The following is a 20,387-nucleotide window of genomic DNA, read 5'->3' as shown; positions in this document are numbered from 1 at the left end:
TCGGTAAAGCATGCGATTCTCGATTTCTGAGAGGTGAATTCAAGCCCAACGCTGGTCAGAGAGGTTACTTCAAGAAGAAAAAAAAAAAAAGATTGAATTTTAAATTAATTAATTAATTAACTAATTGATTAGTTAAAGTAGGTTGAACTTCATCAAACAGTCTGAAAATCTCCAGTTAGAAAGGTACTGTCATGAAAACCAATGCATGAAAACCGGTTTTGGCTGAATGCTCAGAGGTCTCAATTCTGGTCCCAGGAACTGCACAGCCTTGGGCTAATCACTGAAATTCTCAGTGTCTCTGTTTTCTTACGTGTAAAAGGAGGAGTTTGTGTTGTATCAACAATGATCACCTAGAAATCCATCACCCAGATACAATCACTGCTAACATTTTTTCCAACCTTTTAAATATTGTATCCCCAGTATCAACATAGTCACAATGTCATTACAAATGCTTTGTCTATTTTATTTTATTTTCTAAATGTTTATTTATTTATTTTGAGAGAGAGAGAGAGAGAGAGCGTGCGAGCGAGCTTGGGTGCACAAGCCAGGGGGTGGAGGGATGGAGAGAGAGAGTCCCAATCAGGCTCCATGCCTTCAGCACAGAGCCCTACCTGGGCTTGATCTCATGAACCGTGAGATCATAACCTGAGCCTAAACCAAGAGTTGGATGCTTAACTGACTGAATCACCCAGGCACCTCTCATTTTGTTTTATTTTATTTTATTTTATTTTATTTTATTTTATTTTATTTTATTTTATTTTATTTTTAATGTTTATTTTTGAGAGAGAGAATGTGAACGGGGGAGGGGCAGAGAGAGAGGGAGACACAGAACCGGAAGCAGGCTCCAGGCTCTGAGCCATCAGCCCAGAGCCCGCCGCGGGGCTCCAACTCACGGACCAGAGATGGTGACCTGAGCTGAAGTCGGACGCTTAACCGACTGAGCCACCCAGGCGCCCCTGCATTGGTTATTTAAGAGTATCATAGCCTTAACTCTGACATCACAGTCATATAAAAGAAAAGAAAATAAACTGTGCACTCAAGGAATTTGCCATCAAAACGATGCACTCTAAGAGGCACAGTACCTGGCATCTACATGGTAGGCACTCTATAAATATTTGTTGGAACAATAACAAAATCCCAAGGAAATTATCCCTCAGGAAAAAGAAATGACTCCTTCTGCCGTTGCCGTAGCTACCGCTTAGTATGTCAGGTTTCAGGACATTGGTTTAAGAACCTGAAGCTGTGTTTTTTCAGATTATTTTCTACGGACAAAGTGAAGAAAGGCTGTTTTAGGTTGATAGCGGTACCTCTTAATGTAGACAAAATGGTGGAAATGGGCAATGGTTGGGGAAAGGGAATGTGAAGTATGAAGATAAATACCATGCCTGAAAAATAAACATCCAGACCTTTCATTTACTCATTAAATCGGACTTAAATGACCTATTTTGACATGTAAGAATTGAAACCAGAGATCAGGGTGTTGGTGGTGAGGGGTAAATGCAGGAGTTTCTGCCAGGGCATTGATGGAAGGCAACCATCCCTCCGTCTTCCCATCAAGGATGAGGCAATAATTACCCTGCAAACCAGGCAGAGAAAAGAACACATTGGTTTGTGAGATGGGCTTTGTGATGATGCGTTTCCTTTTTCATTTTAATTGCTCTTACCTGACACGAGACCTTTTTCTGCCCAGTTGGGCCATGTGTGCCAACTAGTGAGTGATAATCATTAGAAACAGCCTTCAAAGCAAAGGGCTACCACAAAACATACTGAAGAAAAGAGATGAACTTCTTTCTCTTAAGCAGAACCAATGCCAACCTAAATACTTTGGCATCCTTCACAGAGAGAAAGCGGGTACGTTTTTGACTAAAAAACCCCAAACCACTTCTTGTAATCTTCTTCCTTTCGTTACCTTCCTGTCGCCATCATCTTTTTGTGTCTGCTTTTCCAACCTTTTAAATCAAAACTTCATTTAGTTCAGTGCAATTCATTTAACTAAAATTACTAAAATCTGTGGAATGCACTGGAAGGAAATATACCGCAGAGTTTTATATAGTGGTTGTTGCTATATTGGGACTGCAGGTATTTCTAATTTTCTGTGTGTCCAGAAGATTATTGATGGGAAGGCCGGAAACTGGGGTTCCAGCGCTGGCAGCACCACTCAGGTCTGTGTGACCTTGGACAAATCAGCCTCTGGTGGGGTTGGGGGGGGGGCTCAGTTTCCTTGTGGAGAAAGTAAAGGAGGCCACCGAGGTGACCCGTCTACTTTCAATTGTAACATTCTGTGGTTCTAGCTGGAAAGAAAGTTTAGCTGGATACAACCCTTATGGAGGGCAATTTGACTGTGTGTCTCAAAATTACAAATGCATTTAACTGCCGACCCAGTGATCTCTTTTCTGGAAATTCCTCCTGTGTATATACTTTCACAGATGCAAAATGAGTTATGTAAGGTTATTCATTACTGAATAGCTCCTACAAGCTAAAGATTGGAAACAAGCCAAATGTTCACCAGCACCCTAAGGTTCAGTAAATTGACACATACAATGGTACCGTAGGCAGCTAGAAACATCTTTTATCACACCTTCAGTTTTTTGGAACTATGTGTCTGGGGCATTGGCGCTATAAGTATTCTGTGCCTGTCTCAAGTCAAATTTTTTATTTTTATTTTTAAAATATTATTTACTTTGAGAGTGAGAAAGAAGGAGAGGGGCAGAGAGAGAGAGAGAGAGAGAGAGAGAATGCCAAGCAGGCTCCAGACTAGTTAGCGCAGAGCACGACATGGAACTCCATCCCACGAACCTCGAGATGGTGACCTGAGCTGAAATCAAGAGTCCCACGCTCAACGGATTGAGCCACACAGGTGCCCCTCAACTCAACTTTTTAAAAAAAAAAGACCAAAAAAAAAAAAAAAACCCACCACTGCAACATCGGAACGAGGTAGGATAGTCCAGATTTCAAGGACCTGAGGGAAGTCTGTAAGAAAACTGCCTTAGCCAAATACTCTCCTCCGACTGAAGCCATGAAAAACCGGAATTGAAAGGAAGGCAAGGCCAAATTTGCAGCTGGCTTCCTTTGCCAAGAATGATGCACTAGGGCACCGCCTATTTGTAGGGTGCGGCCATGCGAATGGGGGCTGCCTCTGCAGAGCTTACTTGAGGCTATCAACAGTTCTGCATTAGCGCCTTCCTTTGAGCTCGTCGTCCGGGTTACTGAGGTCCCCTAGCGGCTGGCAGAGGAAGCCTGAGCCATCTACATTTGATAGTAAATGCAGAGACCACAAGAGGAGGAGGGTGGGAACCACCTCTATCCTTAATCCATCAGGCTCACGACCTTCCTCTTCCCTGCCCCTCTCCCCCATTTATCAGTAGGAAGCTGTGATAAGTGGATTGTGAAGAAACAGGGGCCTGAACTAGGGAGATGATAGCGAGAATGTAAAGAAGAAGTAAATCTAAGTTCTTTCAAACTTTCGTAAATGAGGCCTAATTTTCTTTAGATGCCCCTTTTCAATTGAAGAGTTACCTGTAAGAGAAAGGGGATTGGAAAAATAATTGGGAGCTGTCATTTTGGACAAGATATTTAAAACCCTACTGTCAATCTTCCATCCCAAGTGATCCCATCCCTCTGAAAGGAAATGCTTTCCTTATGCCTCCTAAATAGGCAAAACCAAACAACTGTTTCTTGAAAACTGTTTCTTTTGCTCCCCGAGACACAAGGGCCATTGTCTTTCTGCCTTTGGCCCCAATGATCTCGACAGGACGTCCAGGACCTGGAGCCCAGATGGGGAAAGGTGGGGTGGGGGGGGGGAAGTCGACTGACACTCGATGCAATTTAAAGGAACCTGGGGGTGGGCAGGGCTCACCCAGGCTTTGGTTTTACCCCTCTTGCGCTGTTACTTGAAATCTCACTACTTCCATCCTAAATAGCAAAGAAATGACAAGCAAGCCGTTGAACTTAATTAGGGGTACATAATAAAGTGACAAGGTTCTCTCTAAATGCTCTTCTCTGACCCCTTCCCCGCCGCCCCTGGACCATTAGAGTCTGAGGTTCCCGCGCAGGGGAAGATGATCCCACAGAGGGCACTGAAGTCTAGGATGCTTTTGGGTCTGTGTGTGCGTGTGAAATAGGACCGTCTTCAGCCCGGCTGAGTCCCTTTATCTCATTTCTAGCCTTTTAGGTCAAGTGTGGCGTCAACCCAGCTGGGCTGCCGCTGGGCTGGACGCCTGGCCCCCGACTCGACCGAACCTGCAGAGGCTCAGCTCTAGGGTACGAACAGGTGGGCTAGAGGCGCGGAGGCGGCGGGGACGGCGCCCGCCGCGCGGGCTGGACCGCCGGGACCCAGGTGCGGGAGGGGCTTGTGCAGCCCGCGCGGGGGCTGGAGGACTTGACAGATCGCAGGAAAATAAAACAAAAAACAAAAACAAAACCCACCGACTTCCCCACGTTTCTCTGCAAAAAACCGTGGGTGGAGTCGAGAAGGGGGCGATAGAGTAGAATTCCGCAAGGCCGCCTCCGCCCGCCCACCCAGTGCCCGCGAAGCGAGGAGCGTCCCCCTGGGCCCCGCCCCGCCCCACTTCGAGCCCCGAGCGGAGGTCGAGGCGAAGAAGCGAGCGACTTGTTCCACTCGAGCTTCTCGAGTACTCGGCTTTGCTCTTCAGTAGTAAACAAAGTGTCGCCGCCGCCTCCACGCTGGTTTGCCTCCTAGCAATCAAAACACTGAGAGGGCGAGAGACTCACAGAAATACTTGAGAATTACCAGAAAATAATAACAGAGATCCAAAAAAAAAAAAAAAAGAGAGAGAGAGAGAGAGAAAGAGAGAGTGTGTGAAAGAGAAAAACATCCCACTACCCCCCACCAAACCACTGCCGCCTCCCGGGTGGAAAACCGGCCCCCGCCCAGGCGGGCGACCACTGGCTGCCTGGGCGGCGGCGCCGCGCGCTCATTGGTCGCGTGCGCTGTCAGTCAGGGGCGGGCCGGCGCGCGCGCCGCCGCGGGCGGGGGGCGGCGGCAGATCCCGTAAGTCGGGCGGCAGCGTAGTCGCTGCAGCAGCCGCCGCCGCCGCCACATTCAACAGGCAGCAGCGCCGCGGTCGCGCCGCCGGGAGAGCGAGCGGCCCGCGGCGTCCGTCCTCCTTCGGTCCGCAGGCCCTGTCAGCAGGAGTTCGGCGCCGACTGCTGCCCGACCCGGCGACTCTGGCCTGCAGTCCTGCCCGTGCAGCGAATCTGGAAGAGCCTAGATGTTGATGGACCCGCGAAGTTAAGTTCTGGGCTCGCGCTACTACTCCGCCGCGCCTTCCTCCCGGTTTTCGTCGGCTCGAGGCGCCGACCTCGCCCCCCCAAATCTCGGACCGGCTCTTCGCGCCCTCTCTCCCTTGGCTCCCTGTGCTGCTCTCGACCCTTTGGCTCTCCCGCGGTTGGGGGAGGGGTGGGGGTCACCATGGCCGAAGCGCCCCAGGTGGTGGAGATCGACCCGGACTTCGAGCCGCTGCCCCGGCCGCGCTCGTGCACCTGGCCGCTGCCCAGGCCGGAGTTTAGCCAGTCCAACTCGGCCACCTCCAGCCCGGCGCCGTCGGGCGGCGCGGCAGCGAACCCCGACGCCGCCGCGGGCCTGCCCTCGGCCTCGGCGGCCGCTGTCAACGCCGACTTCATGAGCAACCTGAGCCTGCTGGAGGAGAGCGGGGACTTCCAGCAGGCGCCCGGGTCCGTGGCGGCGGCCGCAGCGGCGGCGGCAGCGGTGGCGGCGGCGGCGGCCGCAGCTGCCGCCACCGGGGGGCTGTGCGGGGACTTCCAGGGCCCGGAGGCGGGCTGCTTGCACCCGGCGCCGCCGCAGCCCCCGCCGCCCGGGCCGCTGTCTCAGCACCCGCCGGTGCCCCCAGCCGCCGCCGGCCCCCTTGCAGGGCAGCCGAGAAAGAGCAGCTCGTCCCGCCGCAACGCGTGGGGCAACCTGTCCTATGCCGACCTCATCACCAAGGCCATCGAGAGCTCAGCCGAGAAGCGGCTCACGCTGTCGCAGATCTACGAGTGGATGGTCAAGAGCGTGCCCTATTTCAAGGATAAGGGTGACAGCAACAGCTCCGCGGGCTGGAAGGTGAGTGGCCTCGGGACGCACAGCCGGACTGGGAGGGGGCGCGGGGACTCTGCCTCCACCTGAGGTCGTGGTGAGGCAGAGGAGAGGGCGGCTGTGGAAGTTTGCTTGGGCTGAAAGTGCAGGGCACGCGGGCAGCGCGTGCAGGGAAAGCTCGAGAAGTGGGAGATGTGAGTGGTGGGCTTGCCCAGGACCTGTCGGGGGACAGGAATAAGTGTGTGTGCGCGCGCTCAAGTGAGAGTTGGAGCGGGACGGGGAAAAGGGGCTCATTTGGGAATTAGTGAAAAAAAGTAACGGCAAGAAGTGGACATAAGAGCGAGCCGAAAAGTTCGCCCCCAGTGGAAGGAGGAAGGGGTTTACTGGGAGCTGCTCCCCCACGGCCGGCGAGGACTCTTGTCACCAATTCTTTTACTCCAGGACCTTTAGGGGGTGAGGGCGGCTCCTCTCCGTCGCCGCGACGCGCGTTCCCCCCAGTCTTGGGCTGCGCCGAAGAGCCGTTTCCGCCGCACTGGGCGGAGGAGGGCGCCGGGAAGCTCATCGGGGCCCCGCCGCCGGGGGACCGATCTGTAGGTGGAAGGGACAGGTCGCGAGTCGGCCCTTGGCAGCGCAGTTTTGGAAGGCCGGTGTGCATTTTGCTTTGTTTTGATTTTACCCGAAGTGGCCTCGAGTGCAGGGGGTCGGGCGCGACGAGCCCGAGGTAGTGCATCCGACACGTGCGAAGAGGCGGCCACCGCCTGCGGAGCGCGGGCGCCGGGCCGCGCCGGGCGAGCTAAAGTTCAAGTGTGACCCTCGGCGGGGGCGGAGGCGGGAGCGGGAGCTGCGACGGCGAGGGAGGGGCCGCAGGCGTAGGAAGAGAGCGTCTTTAAAGGGCCAGCGCGCTGGGGCGGTGCGCGGTTCCCGGCCCGGCCGCGGGGCTGCGAGGCCAGTACTTCTCTACGCAGGGAAGTGTCCCCAAACTTGGCCTCGCCCATGGTCTGAGGCTTTTGCATAGGCATGGGGAGGCTGCCTTGGGTGACCAGAGCTGGGGATGTGTGTACCTTCTTTCTCACTTTGCCGCCTCATTGTTACCGAGCGTGGAGGTACAGATCCCAGAGGCAGGCAGGGGGCTTTGTGACAAGTGTTTTCGGGGAGTCGGAGTGGAGGTGCGCATCAAAGCAGTTTGTAGGGCCGTCCTGCCACAAGAGAGGACCGTAGATGAGGGGCCTCTGGTCCTTTTTGTCTTTCAGAGAGGGAGACCCGGAGAGACGCAGGATGGGGGCAGGTACTTCCCTACTAGGAGACTGAGAAGACCCCGGGGCTCTGAGGAGGAGAGGCTGTGGGGAGGCCTCCCGGGGGTGCATTCTCCTTTGGCCTTCTGAAGCTGACAGTTTCTCGCTGTCCCAGGTGGAGGGATCGATGTGAAAGTTTAGTGGAGAACTGCCTCACTCCTCGGAACTTCTTCCTCACCCCTAATCCTGACTGTACAGCCTAATAAAGATTGATCTTTGCTGCGCAATTGGTTACACCACGGTTGTTTTACACACACTGTCATGCCTGTGGTTAATGTGTGTCAAAAAGGTTAAGATACTCCTAACGTATTGAGGTTCCTGGAGAAGGAGCCAGGATATAATTTTTTCCCAAGTGTGTTTTAGAGTAAACGTACCACTTAATAATGTCATTACTAGGCGTTAACATGTTATTTTACCAAGTGTTTCAGAAAGGTAAAGTGCTTTCTTTTAAGCTTGATATGTATTCTTTTAAGTCACAAAATCAAGATTGTCTGCCAAATCCAATTTTACTTAACATTTGAATTTAAGACCTGACTTGCTCATCTATCAGCCCTACTTGAGCTATTTATTTATAAAGCGTTTGCCATTAAAAAAAAAAAAAAACTTTTTCAAAGTACGGTGTGTACTTACACCATTCTTTTAGGTCCTTGGAAATGGATACAATCTACTTCAGCTTGCTGGAGTGCCTTTCTTCAAAGATGGAGAAAGGCGATGTTTGGGATTATTTTTAGTTTTGCCTCTCATATGGCTTTAAATCAGATTATTCTTATTAAACTAGGAATACAACCTAAACTTTCAAGTTCAAAACAAAACAAAGATCCTAAGGCCAAAGCAACCCCCCAACCATTTTTATTAGGTTTTTGTTCTAATTTTTTTTGCCAAAATGCAATTATAATTTTATTTTTAAAAATACACTTTTCAGAGCTCGAAGAGCAATTAGAATCGTTGGTATCTGTTCAAAATTGGAGGCCCAGTGACTGCTCCCAGTGGCAACCAAGTGGGGCTCTGGGAGGAGCGGGCTGCCGTTCTCAAGTGAGTAAATGTTTCAGGTGTAATGAGAGTCCGTTGGTGGAAGTCAGATTACAGCAAGTGCATTTTCACTTTGAGTAAAGGGATATTTTAAGAAGAAAAGAAACAGCCTTAAGTATTCTAAGTCATAACTAGTCTTTTGGTTCGAGTTTTCATAAAAATGAGTTACTTGTTAAAACCAAGTTTTTCAGATTTGGAAGACTCCCTTGATTTAAAGGTTCGTAAAAGGGAGAAATTTTACTATGACTTTTAGCTTTAAAAATCGAGTCCTAAAATGCAAATCAACCAAAACCTAACTATTTTAAAACTCAGGAGAGGCTGCTTTGGAACTAAATATTTCCTGTGATTTACTGGTGGGAATTAGATTGACTCTTTAATTAAATATAGTTGCTTGTGCTTTACTTTCTGGGGCCTGCCTGAGAATTTGAAAGTGGTTTTCATGGACAGAATAGTTGAGAAGCTGTTAAAGAGTTCATAAACTTCTAGTTCCTTAGACACTGGTTATATTTGTCAGATACGCATTTTGTATTTATGGAGATGGTACCTTACATGTGCTTTACAGTTGTTTTAATGTCGGCTATAATTATCATAAGGTTACACTCAAAGTGGAAGCTAAGACTTTTGGAAAACCCAGGATCTTTTAAACCATGTACACTATTTATAAATAGTGAAACTTCATTTCCATGACCTCTTTTTTTTTTTTCTTCCCCTCCCACATAGAAAGCTTTCTAGAGCTTGGGAACTAGTATTGTGAGCTCTGGTTCTGTCCGTCCCTCCCCCCCCCCCTCTTTTTTTTTAATGGCAGTTTTAAGTTGACTCTTGTTTTTTGTTTTGACACTATTTGGAGCACTTTGGTTAAAAGAATGCTTCGACAAGTGAGATATCTCAGATGTTCCTTATTTTGGAATGACATTTCTTTAATTTGGCTTATGAACTGACAGTACTACTTTTTGTGTTTAAAAACTCATATTTTGTAATTCGGGTTTGTAATCTGCAGGTGAGTTATTTAAATAGCCACAAAGTCCCTAGCACAGGGATGATAGATGCTTTCTTGCTGCAGTCACATTTGATTTAAAGAATGACCTCTTTAAAGGTGGGGCCAGCTTCTAGATTGTTACTGAAATTACCTTAAAAGAAAACCTTTTTTTTACAGTGGGGTGAAAATGTCAATATCTGTGTTTGGGGAAGGGAGCATGCGGTAAGAGAATTAAAAATGAGTAAGGGAATTATGCAGCCAAGTGTGATATCATATTTACTAAAGGCTGAAAAAGGTATGTGGGACTGACGTAACAGGTCTTATGGCTGTCATGGTTTTTTTTCAGAAATTCCAAAATTGATGTCAAGTGTGAATACCTTAATTGATAATTATAAGAATTTTATTTTTATTTTACCTGTGGATTTGTGGCAGATCCTTGGAAGAGAGTGGTGACTTCTATTTTTGACTTTTTTCAGCTTTTATTTTCTTAGGGTGGCAAACATTTGAGTACTGGGAAGAAGGCATTTTTAATTCTCATGTAGATTTTAAAGAAGGTTAAAGTTCATTGAGACAAACTCTCCCCCCCCCCCCCCCCCCCAATTATTGAGAGTCTGTCACATTGGCAGTGGACACAAATGTGGCTAGGATACCATGGACTGCACAGGGAATCTTTTAAGGGGACATATAAACTGGGGAGGAGGGAAAGAATACTCAGTGGTGAGTTAGAATCCCTGACAGGCTGGACATGTTCTCTCTGTCCTTGTGCCTTTTCATCCAGCCTCCTAAACTACAATTCTGTATGATTTTTCTAAGACAGCAGCTGTCTGTATTTGCCTGGAATTTCTTTGGAGAGCCTGAATTATTTGCATTTTTCTAGAACACTCTGCCCTTGGAAACTACCCAGTACCTTGGCATCATGGGAATTTAATCGGCTGGGTTTTTTTTTTTGTTTTTTTTTTTTTTCCCTGCGTGTGCCGTAACTTTGGGGCTTCCTGGAATCCTCTTGGAGAGGCAGGATAAACCCCATGGTGATTAGAGCAGTTTGTCGTTGTACTGAGCCTTGGAGCATTGAGTGAGCAAAGTGGATTTAGCCCTGCGTCTCTGCAGTTCAGCATTTGCCTCGGCCTTCTTAGTAACAGCTTGCAGAGACTTGCCTTTGCCCCAATCCCCTGGGACCTTCCTTGGGTTAGATAACCACCTTTTCTTGGTGTGTACAAAATTCTGAAGTTGGTATGGGCTGCTCCTCAGTTGTCAAACAGGATTGGATGAACTTGAGAAAGTGTTTCTTTTGGTGTCTGAGGGGTGACGGTTTGTGTTCCAGTGGATATGCTGTGTATAAGTGTACTGAAGCCTGGAAGAATTGTCCCTTTTTGCTAATTCTTGATTAAGACTAACAGAACTCAGTGGCACATAAATTCTTCGCAGAAAATTACTGCTTGTTATTTGTGGTCTTCTAAGGAACATATGAAACAAGAAAATGGATTTTTGTACATTAGTGATTTCATATGGTTCAGTTTTTAACATCCACCCTCCTATTGGCATCCCACTCCACTCTGTCTACCTATGGTTTATAAATTTGTGGGTTAAGCACTGCAAATATTGAGGCTTGGTTTGAATTATTCTTGCCACTTGGAAAGCTTTGGGGCTGCTTTCCCTTTTTTTTTTTTTTCTTCCCTCTTTTTCATTCATCCTCATGTAGCTTTGACATAAGCTGTTAAAAAAAAAAAAAGCAAACTATTTTTGATATTGTGCCAAATAAGATTAGAAAGCTAAATCTGCAATCCCTTTCCAGTTTATTATTTGGTGAATTTTCACCTTGATGCATTATTAATATTAAATAAGGACATACATTCAATATGTGTCCTTTATTTCAGGCCATATTTATTACAAAAAAAACCCAAAACAAACGAGTTGGGACTGTGTGATGAGCTTCTATACCCCCAAATTTTGGTTTCTCATGATTGCTCGAGCTTGTAGTCTTTATGGTCAGAGTTCACCAAGGCTGGCAGGGGAGTGTCTCAGCCTTCCATTTTCTCAGTTTTCCGTTGACCACCCCCTCTGTAGAAATCCCTTTATTGGAGACTGGGTTACATTGGACTGTCTTCATCCCTCCCCCACTTTCATACTGCTTTCTTCTCCAGTTGGTTCATTCATTTTTTTCTTCTGTGCTCAATCCTAAAGATAACCTCAGGACTAGTTGTGGACTTTTTCTCTGGCTCTTTCCTAGGTAACTTACTCCATCTATTGTCCTGTGTCTCCAGTTACTTTAAAGTCCATAAATGTCCCACTTTCACCTCAAATTGAACATGTCTAAACCCAAGCACGCCGTATTTCCTCTTAGTCTCAGATAAGGTTCCCATCTTGAGTTCCCTGATTTGGTTAATAGTCTGGTTAACCTTTTCCCTAGTTTTCAGGCTTGGATGCCCTTTTCAGCATATTCTTCTCATGCTTTTTGGTGCCCCCAAGTCTGTCAGCTCTTCTGTCTCAGTCTCTTGAGACATTCTTTTCACGACCTCCACTCATTCCCCTAGGTTAGGCCTCTTATCTCAGGTCCAGACCATCCTGTCCCCAGCACTTGGATCATCTTGTGCCTCTACTGCAAGTTCTGAAAATTTTGCTTAGTCTGCAAAGCTCATGTCCTTTCCACCAACTTCCAGTCTTGGTTCCTGCCTGAAGGCATTTTTGCCTTCTCTTAGTGAATGTCTGGTGATTTCTTAATTCATGTTGCTGTATATTGTAATTTGACTTTAATGTCTGCATGTTATATCATGTCCATTATATAGTAAATATGTGGTTGGGAAGAAATTTTTTCTTGAACCATGGGGTCTTTTATATTTCAGCTTTATGTGTGTTCAAAATGTGATAATGTTTTTATTAGTATTACTAAAGAACAATGATTATTTTCCACAGATGGTCATGGTATTTTTATTAATTTTTTTCTATTTGTTGAATAATTATTGTATACAAGATGTCATATTAGATGTATCTGAACGATAGAAAAATGATTCGAATGTGATCCTGTAGGCAGGTTAGGTATGGCACATAAATCAGTGTAGTTAGTCCACAGTAGAGAGGGTTAAGTGTCTTTGAGAAAAATGGAGTTCTGTGTTGGCTATTGAGGTGGACCTTGCAAATGGGATGTTAGTCTCCCAAGATTTCATTATAAAATTTTCAAATGTTCAGCAAAGTTGAAAGAATTCTACATTGAACATCTGTATACCTGCCATCTAGTTTCTACTTACTATCATTTTATTATACTTGGTTTTATCAAGTAACTATCCATTGGCATATCCACTTTTCTATACATCAGATAATTCTTTAAGTTGATTTTCAAAATGATGAACTGGCATTTATAAAGGCGTGAAAATAAGGGAAGCATCAGTTTCTCTGAGTAATGGCTATATGACACACAGGAAGTTTAAAAAGTATAGGGTAGAATATCGTCAGATGGAAATTGAACTTTATATGTATTAGAACAAATTTTTCTATGAAATTATGTTTTTATAATATAAGAAGCTATTAAAATAGGGTCACATTTTTAGTTTTAAAAATTCAATTTTGTAGAAATGTTCCTGTGAATATAGAAACCCATGGAATGCAAGTAAAGCCAGTGTACTGCATTGGGTTTAAAATTTACATGCAGAATTTGATAATGGAACATGGCACATATTACATAATTGACTTAACATGAAGAGTAGGTATTTCCAAAATATTTAGCTTTTTGCTTGGTCTGTTCCTTAAAACTAACCTTCAGGGGCACCAGGATGGGCCGTGGATGGAGCATGCAACTCTTGATCTCTGATCTCTGGGTGGTGAATTCTGGTGAATTTGAGCCTCACCTTGGGGGTAGAGTTTACTTAAAAAGACAAATAAACAACAAAACCTAACCTTCATACTGTCCTGTTTTGGGAGCAGAGTGATTTAAATAAAGAAGGGTCATTGTTGAGCATAATTCTTGTGTTTTTGAAAAAACAGAAATTCCTTTTTTTTTTTAGATCATTATTTGAAATATTTTGAAGAACTTTATACCATTTTCCATAATGGCTGCACCAGTTTACATTTGCACCAAAAGTGCATTAGGTTTCCCTGAAAAAAGAGAAATTCTAAAGTTGGAGTTAGCAATCTCAAAATATACTTAGGGCAATCAGGAAGAAAATTTATATTGGCTTAAAAAGATGCTTTCAGATTTAAATGTCACTTCTAATATTGTATTAGCTAAATCCTAGAAATCCTCGATAGCTTTCTCATTGTAGTTTGTCTTTACTCACTAACCTTGTATAGGAATGAATGTTATAATGAGATTGTTCAGTGGATCCAGAGGAAGTTAAATCTGGATAGGCTAAACCCAAAACTGATGTCAGGCCGATATATAACTGAATGCATTCCAAATACTTGTGAGTGAGCCTGGCTAGCTCATGGAGAACCAAAAGATTTATGTAATAGAAACTGTACTGTGGCATAGCAAAAAGGCACAGATACAGATCTTTAAGCTTATTGGCCATGTTAGAAATAACAAGTGTTGGAGAAATGTAGAAAGCTATTTTGCTAGTATGTACATATTTATGGTAGCAGACGGTATCATTTAGAAGGTGCCTTACTTTGGGGAGCGAGGGACAGGGAAACAAAAACAGATGAAGAAAGAGCTCACTTGGAGGAATTACTAAATTTGTAAGTTACCTAACACATGGACAAAGTAGTTTTCACAGCACACCAGGAGATCATGCTTGTGTGATTGCTAGTGATCAGAAGCACTAGGAAACAGTATGTAATTGGCCAGTCTGATTTTTTCCCACTGTTAACGTTTGTGGATCCAGTGAGGTTCAGAATTGCCGCTCATCTTTGGTCTTTTCATTCCGTCTTTAGAGAGATATGTAAAACATCTTCATCCGATGACTTATGTCTTATCTTAGTCTGATTTTGAAGGGGAGAAGTGTAGGCTTATTCCTAGGCTTATCTCCTGGGAGGAGAGGCAGAGTCAATTTGTAAATCTGTGGGAGGACAGGTCATTTTTTCTAAGGTAGCCTGTCCCCTGTGGACACGACGTCACATGGGTTCTTCAATTCTTAGGGCTGGTGGGTGGCACATGTGTCTTCTCAGAAGAGACACTTCTAAAGCCTGTGCTGCATTGGTCTGCACTGCAGCACCTGTGACCTGGGATGTGCTGTTACCTCTGACGACCCACGCTCCTCTTACACACTGCTGCTGGGCAAAGACATGAAGTCTCAAGACTGCCACCTTTTTGAGTGTGACCTGGTTCCAGCATCTCTAATGTGGATCCTTGAGACCTAACAAAATCTTACTCTGCCTTGATTAACTTTTCGCCCTAGATGATATTGGTCTTAAGTTACAGAAGTGACCCTCATGCTAAATCCTGTGACCTTGAAGGGTGTGGAGCTGCTGCTTAACTCCCCTGAGTAAAGCAGTGCTGTTATGTGAAAGAGGGTGGGAAGAGAGTGTGGCCCATTTTCTTTTTGTGTGATTAAACACATTTCTTGGATAAATAGATTTTTCTCAATCGCCATTCCTCGCAGATCTGGAAAATGGGTCATGGTTTTGTGAATCTCTTATATTAGAGATTCGATATGCAGCAGAGTTGGAAAAAAATGTTTTTGTCTTTACAACCCTGATCCTGAAGTTGTTCTAGAACTGCTTTCGCGTGGCTGGTGAGAGGCCTCCTGTTACTGGTTTGCTGAGTTAACAGTTTGAAAGGAGCTAAGCAAACCTGACATCAGGAAGGGGAGGGGACCTCCGTGGCTGCATTTATTTTATAACTGCAGTAGGAAAGTCTCGAAGAGCATGATTAACCCTCTGAGTCTTGTTTGGGTTCTAGCCAAGAGAGAAGGTCTAATGGAGGAAGGAGGAAGATGAGAACCAGCTTGGATTATGTGGGAAGATAAAGATCTTTTCGGTATCTCTCAAATAGTTATTTGAGGCCCAGAGGCATTTAACTTTGCCTCCTCAGTTCCTCCCCAGCCCCCATAGTAGTTTTCCTTTTGCTTTTAGTAGGCTCTGTGCCCACCGTGGGGCTTGGACTCCCAAACCCTAGATCACGAGTGACATACTATATTGACTGACTCAGTCAGGTGCCCCCAGTTTTCCTTTTTTAATTTAAAAAATTAGTGCTTTTCCTCTACCAGTTCCATACCCCAGGAGCTTGCCATGCAGGTGTCTTGAGGGAAGACCCATCTTGTCTAGGTGAGAAATCCCTGCATACAGAATGGGAGGGTCTTTATCTTCTCAGTGGTGGTGAGGGTAACTGGGAAAAGAAAAGGGCTTACTCTACATTCCGTATTTAAAAAGAAATGTATTTGGATTTCAAATGTAATTTGGAGAGTGAAATTATAATGAATTACATAATTCCTAGGCTTGTAAATATTACATGTCCTTCAAAGCTTGAAAACAAAATAACCACATAAATATTTGGGAATGGTCTATACAAGTAAATATCAAATACTTCAGATAGTTCGTTTGCTTGGAAGCAAGGTCAAAGGAAATGGTTTGCATATGGTTTAGCTAGAGGCTCTTATTTTGGCAGATTCTTGAGGTAGTGACAGTCAAATGTGGATTTTATTGTACTATTTTGACATAAAAGGAATTTTTTTCCTGTTGTTCTCACATAACCTTAAGTGGAGGTTGCATCAGGATAAATGCATCAAGATAGGTACCTTCAGTCATCCTGATTTTGTATCAGAGATGACGTAGTTTCTTGAGTTTGTGATATGTAATTTGGAGAATCATCAATTTGTCCCACCAGTGAGGGTTCAGCGTCAGTTTCAGCCCACCATACTGTGACTGAATGTAGGAGAACCCTCCTACTTTAAGGCAAGCTTTGTATCACCTGTCTGCATCTGGAGACCTCTTTCCCTTTCTCTCACCCTGCAGGGCCAGCTCTGAAGGGGGGAGGGGGAGAGGCTGAGAGGAACTTGCCGAACTTGTAAATATCACTAAGGTTGTTTGTGTACTGGGTACCAAGCTGGTTGCATTTCTCTAAACTTGAATGTAAACCTTTTCTCTCTGGATGGGTAGATATGCATGCCATCATGAAATTTACATGCAATGAATGTGAAAGCTTCCTGTGGGCCATCCTGCTGAGAGAATATTACCTAACCTGTGCAACTTGAATTGGTCTCTCCTTCAACCTTTTAGAATTTAACTTTCTATTTTTAGTGTCCCATTATTACATTTGCATACATTGAATGTGAAAGATTCCTATACTTTCTTCTGTTACCTGTGTGCCCCAACTGGTTTCTTGAACCTCTTAGAATTCATGAAATAGAATTAATTATATAGGGTCTAGATTTATATTTATTTTGTATTTGTATTAAGACGCGGGCTTTCAGATTATTTTTTTTGTTGCTGTTGTTAACACTGATCTTAAACACAGTATTTGATGGGTTTACATTTTAGACGAGCTCACCAAATGGTTTTTATTGCTTTTTTTGTTCTCTTCTGAAGTACTTAGGAAAATTAAAAAATTAATGCTAAGGAAATTTTTTAGGGTTAAAAATTCCTGTAATGAGGTGTGTTTTGATGTGATTTGCATCATCTTTTTTGCCTCTATAATGGATACTTCGCCAGCTGTGATCACTCTGCTTTGTAGTAGCACTGTAATATTATATCCCCGTATTCCTGGGATGTTTTCTGTAAGGTGCTTTATATTTCTAGAAATGCCATTTTGATGTCTTTGATAGTTACATGGAACATACTAAAAACCAAACAAAACACCAAGATTTGGGGTTACTGAAATAGAAATTTAGAAGCATGGTTGTCACAGCTTTAAGAATTACCGTGCCCACACTTTGGTGTTTAGATGGTTCCCTGTATTTCAAGGCTAGTCCCCACGCTGTCTGTATCCATCTTTTCAGAGTTTATAGCCTGAGTTTCTCAGTGTGGTGTCTAACTCAGAAAAAAATATTCTTTGTAAAAAAAATATTTTTAAGTTTATTTATTCTGAAGGAGAGCGTGTGCATGAGGGGCAGAGAGAGAGGGGGAGAGAGAGAATCCCAAGCAGACTCTGCACTGTCAGGGCGAGGAGGCCGATGCGGGGCTCAAACCCATGAATCCGTGAGATCATGACCTGAGTGAAAATTAAGACCAGGCGCCCCCAGAAGTAAATACTCTTGAGTCATCTTTCCAGGTTATTGAGTTTCAATAACTCAATTGTTGCATTTAATAAGTAGTTGGGATATTAAAGTTTGTACCATTTCATTCCTTAGTGTGATTGCTTTATTTTTGCTTTATTTTGAGCTAAAGATGGAGAAAATGGGGGAGAGACAGAATATAATGTAGAGAATATTATATTGATACATGCGTAGCTCACATTTATGCTGATCATTTCTGCTCCACAAACTATGGGAGGTTGCATGTTTGAAAGTCAATTTCAGAATTCATTACCATTACATTGCATGCCTTATAAATTCTATTTCTAGGAAAAAAAATTAAAATAATGACTTACACCATGTGATCCTGTTGAACAGCGTAAATGATTTTGGGTTATATCAAATGCTGAATGTATTCATAGAAAGGCCCTGCTTAATTTCTTTTGTGATGAAATTATGTAGACCTTTTAATCAAAGACAGACTGTTGATGGCCATGGTTCTTAGACTAACCATGACTTCCGCCTGTGTTTATATAAAAGGCAAGAAGAGAAAAAGGAAAACACATTCAATCACGGATGTCAAGAGCTGAGATCATTCTACTGGGATTGACAGCTCAGGGCTTCCAATTAAGCCTCATTCACACTTTCCACCCCCATTTGTGTTTCAAATAACTTTTAAAGAGGACTGGGAGGAAGAAGTAAAGAAGTCTAAGCATAAAATGAAAACTAAACATCTCAGATTCTAAAGTAATGCATCAGAGGGATTCCTTTCCTGTCTAAATTCTTTGTGAGCCTTAACTGTGAATATACCCCTGGGATTTGAAATGGCGAGCCCTCCCTTTAGTCACATGCCCTATTAAGCATGTTTCTGAGGAGGCTTGCCTAGACTGTTTCAGGGACTCACTTAAAACAAAATGACACTGAATTTTATTAAGCAAACTTTCCAGTCCGGGACTTGCCTTTTGCACAAAATCTCATCTCTCCTGGTGAGGTCTCCCTGCTCCCTGGGGCTGCTATTGTGTTACTCTGGCCTGAAACAAGGTGGCGGCCACTTTGCTGCAGACCCGCACAGGGCCCACAGGTAAGAGCCATAAGAGCGTCGACTTGTTAGACCACACCAGTTTTGCAGATGAACTTAAATGTCATCAGGACAGCCTTCCTGTGTGGGCATAAAAACTTTTGAATTTAATGCCTTTTCCATCTTTCATCAGGTTATAGCTTTTGGATTTATAGTTACCCGTTCTGGCTATAAATATATTAATAGTATTTTTCTTTCGCCAAATATGGGGCATGACCTTTGACATCCTGCCTGGCCATGCCTGGGAATTTGACATCCTTCAATTTGGATAGAATTCCCTTGCTTTGTTTCCTGTGATAGTGTAGGGAGTACACATTTTGGCTCTTTCAACCAGAGGTAGAGGAAGACAGGAAAAAAATAAAATAAAATTGGAACACACAAAGAGGGTATTAATTATCTCTGTTGGGTGTGGTTCAACACTGGCATGCTTCTGTAGGAGTCTGAGCCTACAAAATAATTTAGCTAGTGCAGAATATTAAGAAAATACTATAATGATACTTAGTTTTATTTTCTGTGACCTGGGTCTAATTTTTGAATAGTTTGACATGTTAGGGTCTTTGAGCTCTTGCATTTAAGTACACATGGTAAAAAGAAAATCTGACTTTTTGTGATGCTTTTATGTCCTAAGTATGCCATTGACAGCACAGAAAGCTGCGAAAAAGAACATACATGAACTTCTCCTGAGTCAGGGAATGTTTTGCTCTTACCAAGTTTACAAGTGTGTGATTGTGTATTGAATCACCAGGAGTCAGAACCACCATCAGAAATGATCCCCAGTGAATTGTCATCCAATTCAAATGTCTTAAAAGTTTGATGAGGTTGGGGCGCCTGGGTGGCGCAGTTGGTTAAGCGTCCGACTTCAGCCAGGTCACGATCTCGCGGTCCGTGAGTTCGAGCCCCACGTCAGGCTCTGGGCTGATGGCTCAGAGCCTGGAGCCTGTTTCCGATTCTGTGTCTCCCTCTCTCTCTGCCCCTCCCCCGTTCATGCTCTGTCTCTCTCTGTCCCAAAAATAAAAAAAAACATTGAAAAAAAAAAAAGTTTGATGAGGTGGAGAGAAATGTGGAAGCCAGAGTTTTGCAGTGTTTACCTTTTGAGAGTGACAAAAGTTAGCTTTTGCCTGAACTGCTTTAAACTGAAAATCACCATCTATTAATGACCACCCCCCTCATTTTAATAGGTTTATTTTTTGTTCATTAATTTTCTCATTTCTCATCTGAGGCTGATAGCTGGGGTAGATTAGTTAAAAACGTGGGTTGTAGGGAGTCTGTCTGATCTGTTCTCAGTTATTCCCTAAGTGAAGAATGCCACATAGTCTGCTGAGCTTCTGAGGGCACAGATCTAAATGACTTATATTAAAAGTGTCTTTTTGATCATCCCCTACTCCCCCTCCATACTTTTTCCTTTCTTCTTCGGTTTCTTTCTCATTTTCAGCCCCCTGGTTTATTCAATTTGAATAAATTTCTCCAACCGATTAATGTAAATCAGGTGAAAAGTTTCTTCAGAGGTTATTGCTGGTTACTGGTGCAGTTTTACTTTATCACCACAACCCTATTGTATTAACTACTGCCGTTGGAAATGGTCTCTAAATTATTAATAGATACAATCCCATTCACAGGGATGTACAAGTAGATTTAATGCCTCACATTGTGTAGAAGTTACCTTAAACTGTTTGTATTCCCATTTATTTCCTTGCTGAGTTTGGGTTTGGGCCTTCAAGTTTATTAAACTTTGTGTACCAGAAGGCATGATGAATCATGGAGTATCATTTATTTATTTAACTTTATTTTTAAGTATAATCTCAAATTTTAAAACTACCACCTGATATGGAAGCCTCTGCTTGGCCATTGTGAGATACTT

General features: G+C 44.0%; 1 protein-coding gene across 1 annotated transcript in view; it reads left to right on the top strand.

The window, feature by feature from the left end:
• Positions 1 to 5,003: 5,003 nt before the first annotated feature.
• The window catches only part of FOXO1 (forkhead box O1), a 97,622-nt gene continuing 82,238 nt past the window's right edge, over positions 5,004 to 20,387 (top strand). Inside the window, exon 1 of the mRNA XM_023251080.2 lies at positions 5,004 to 6,082. Coding sequence (XP_023106848.1) covers positions 5,432 to 6,082 — 651 coding nt within the window. The 5' untranslated portion in view covers positions 5,004 to 5,431. The remainder of the gene's footprint in view (positions 6,083 to 20,387) is intronic.

The sequence above is a fragment of the Felis catus genome, chromosome A1, assembly GCF_018350175.1.
Source record: "Felis catus isolate Fca126 chromosome A1, F.catus_Fca126_mat1.0, whole genome shotgun sequence".
NCBI classification, from domain to species: Eukaryota; Metazoa; Chordata; class Mammalia; order Carnivora; family Felidae; genus Felis; species Felis catus.
Note: the sequence above shows the minus strand (reverse complement) of the source record. Positions and strands in the feature narration are given on the sequence as shown.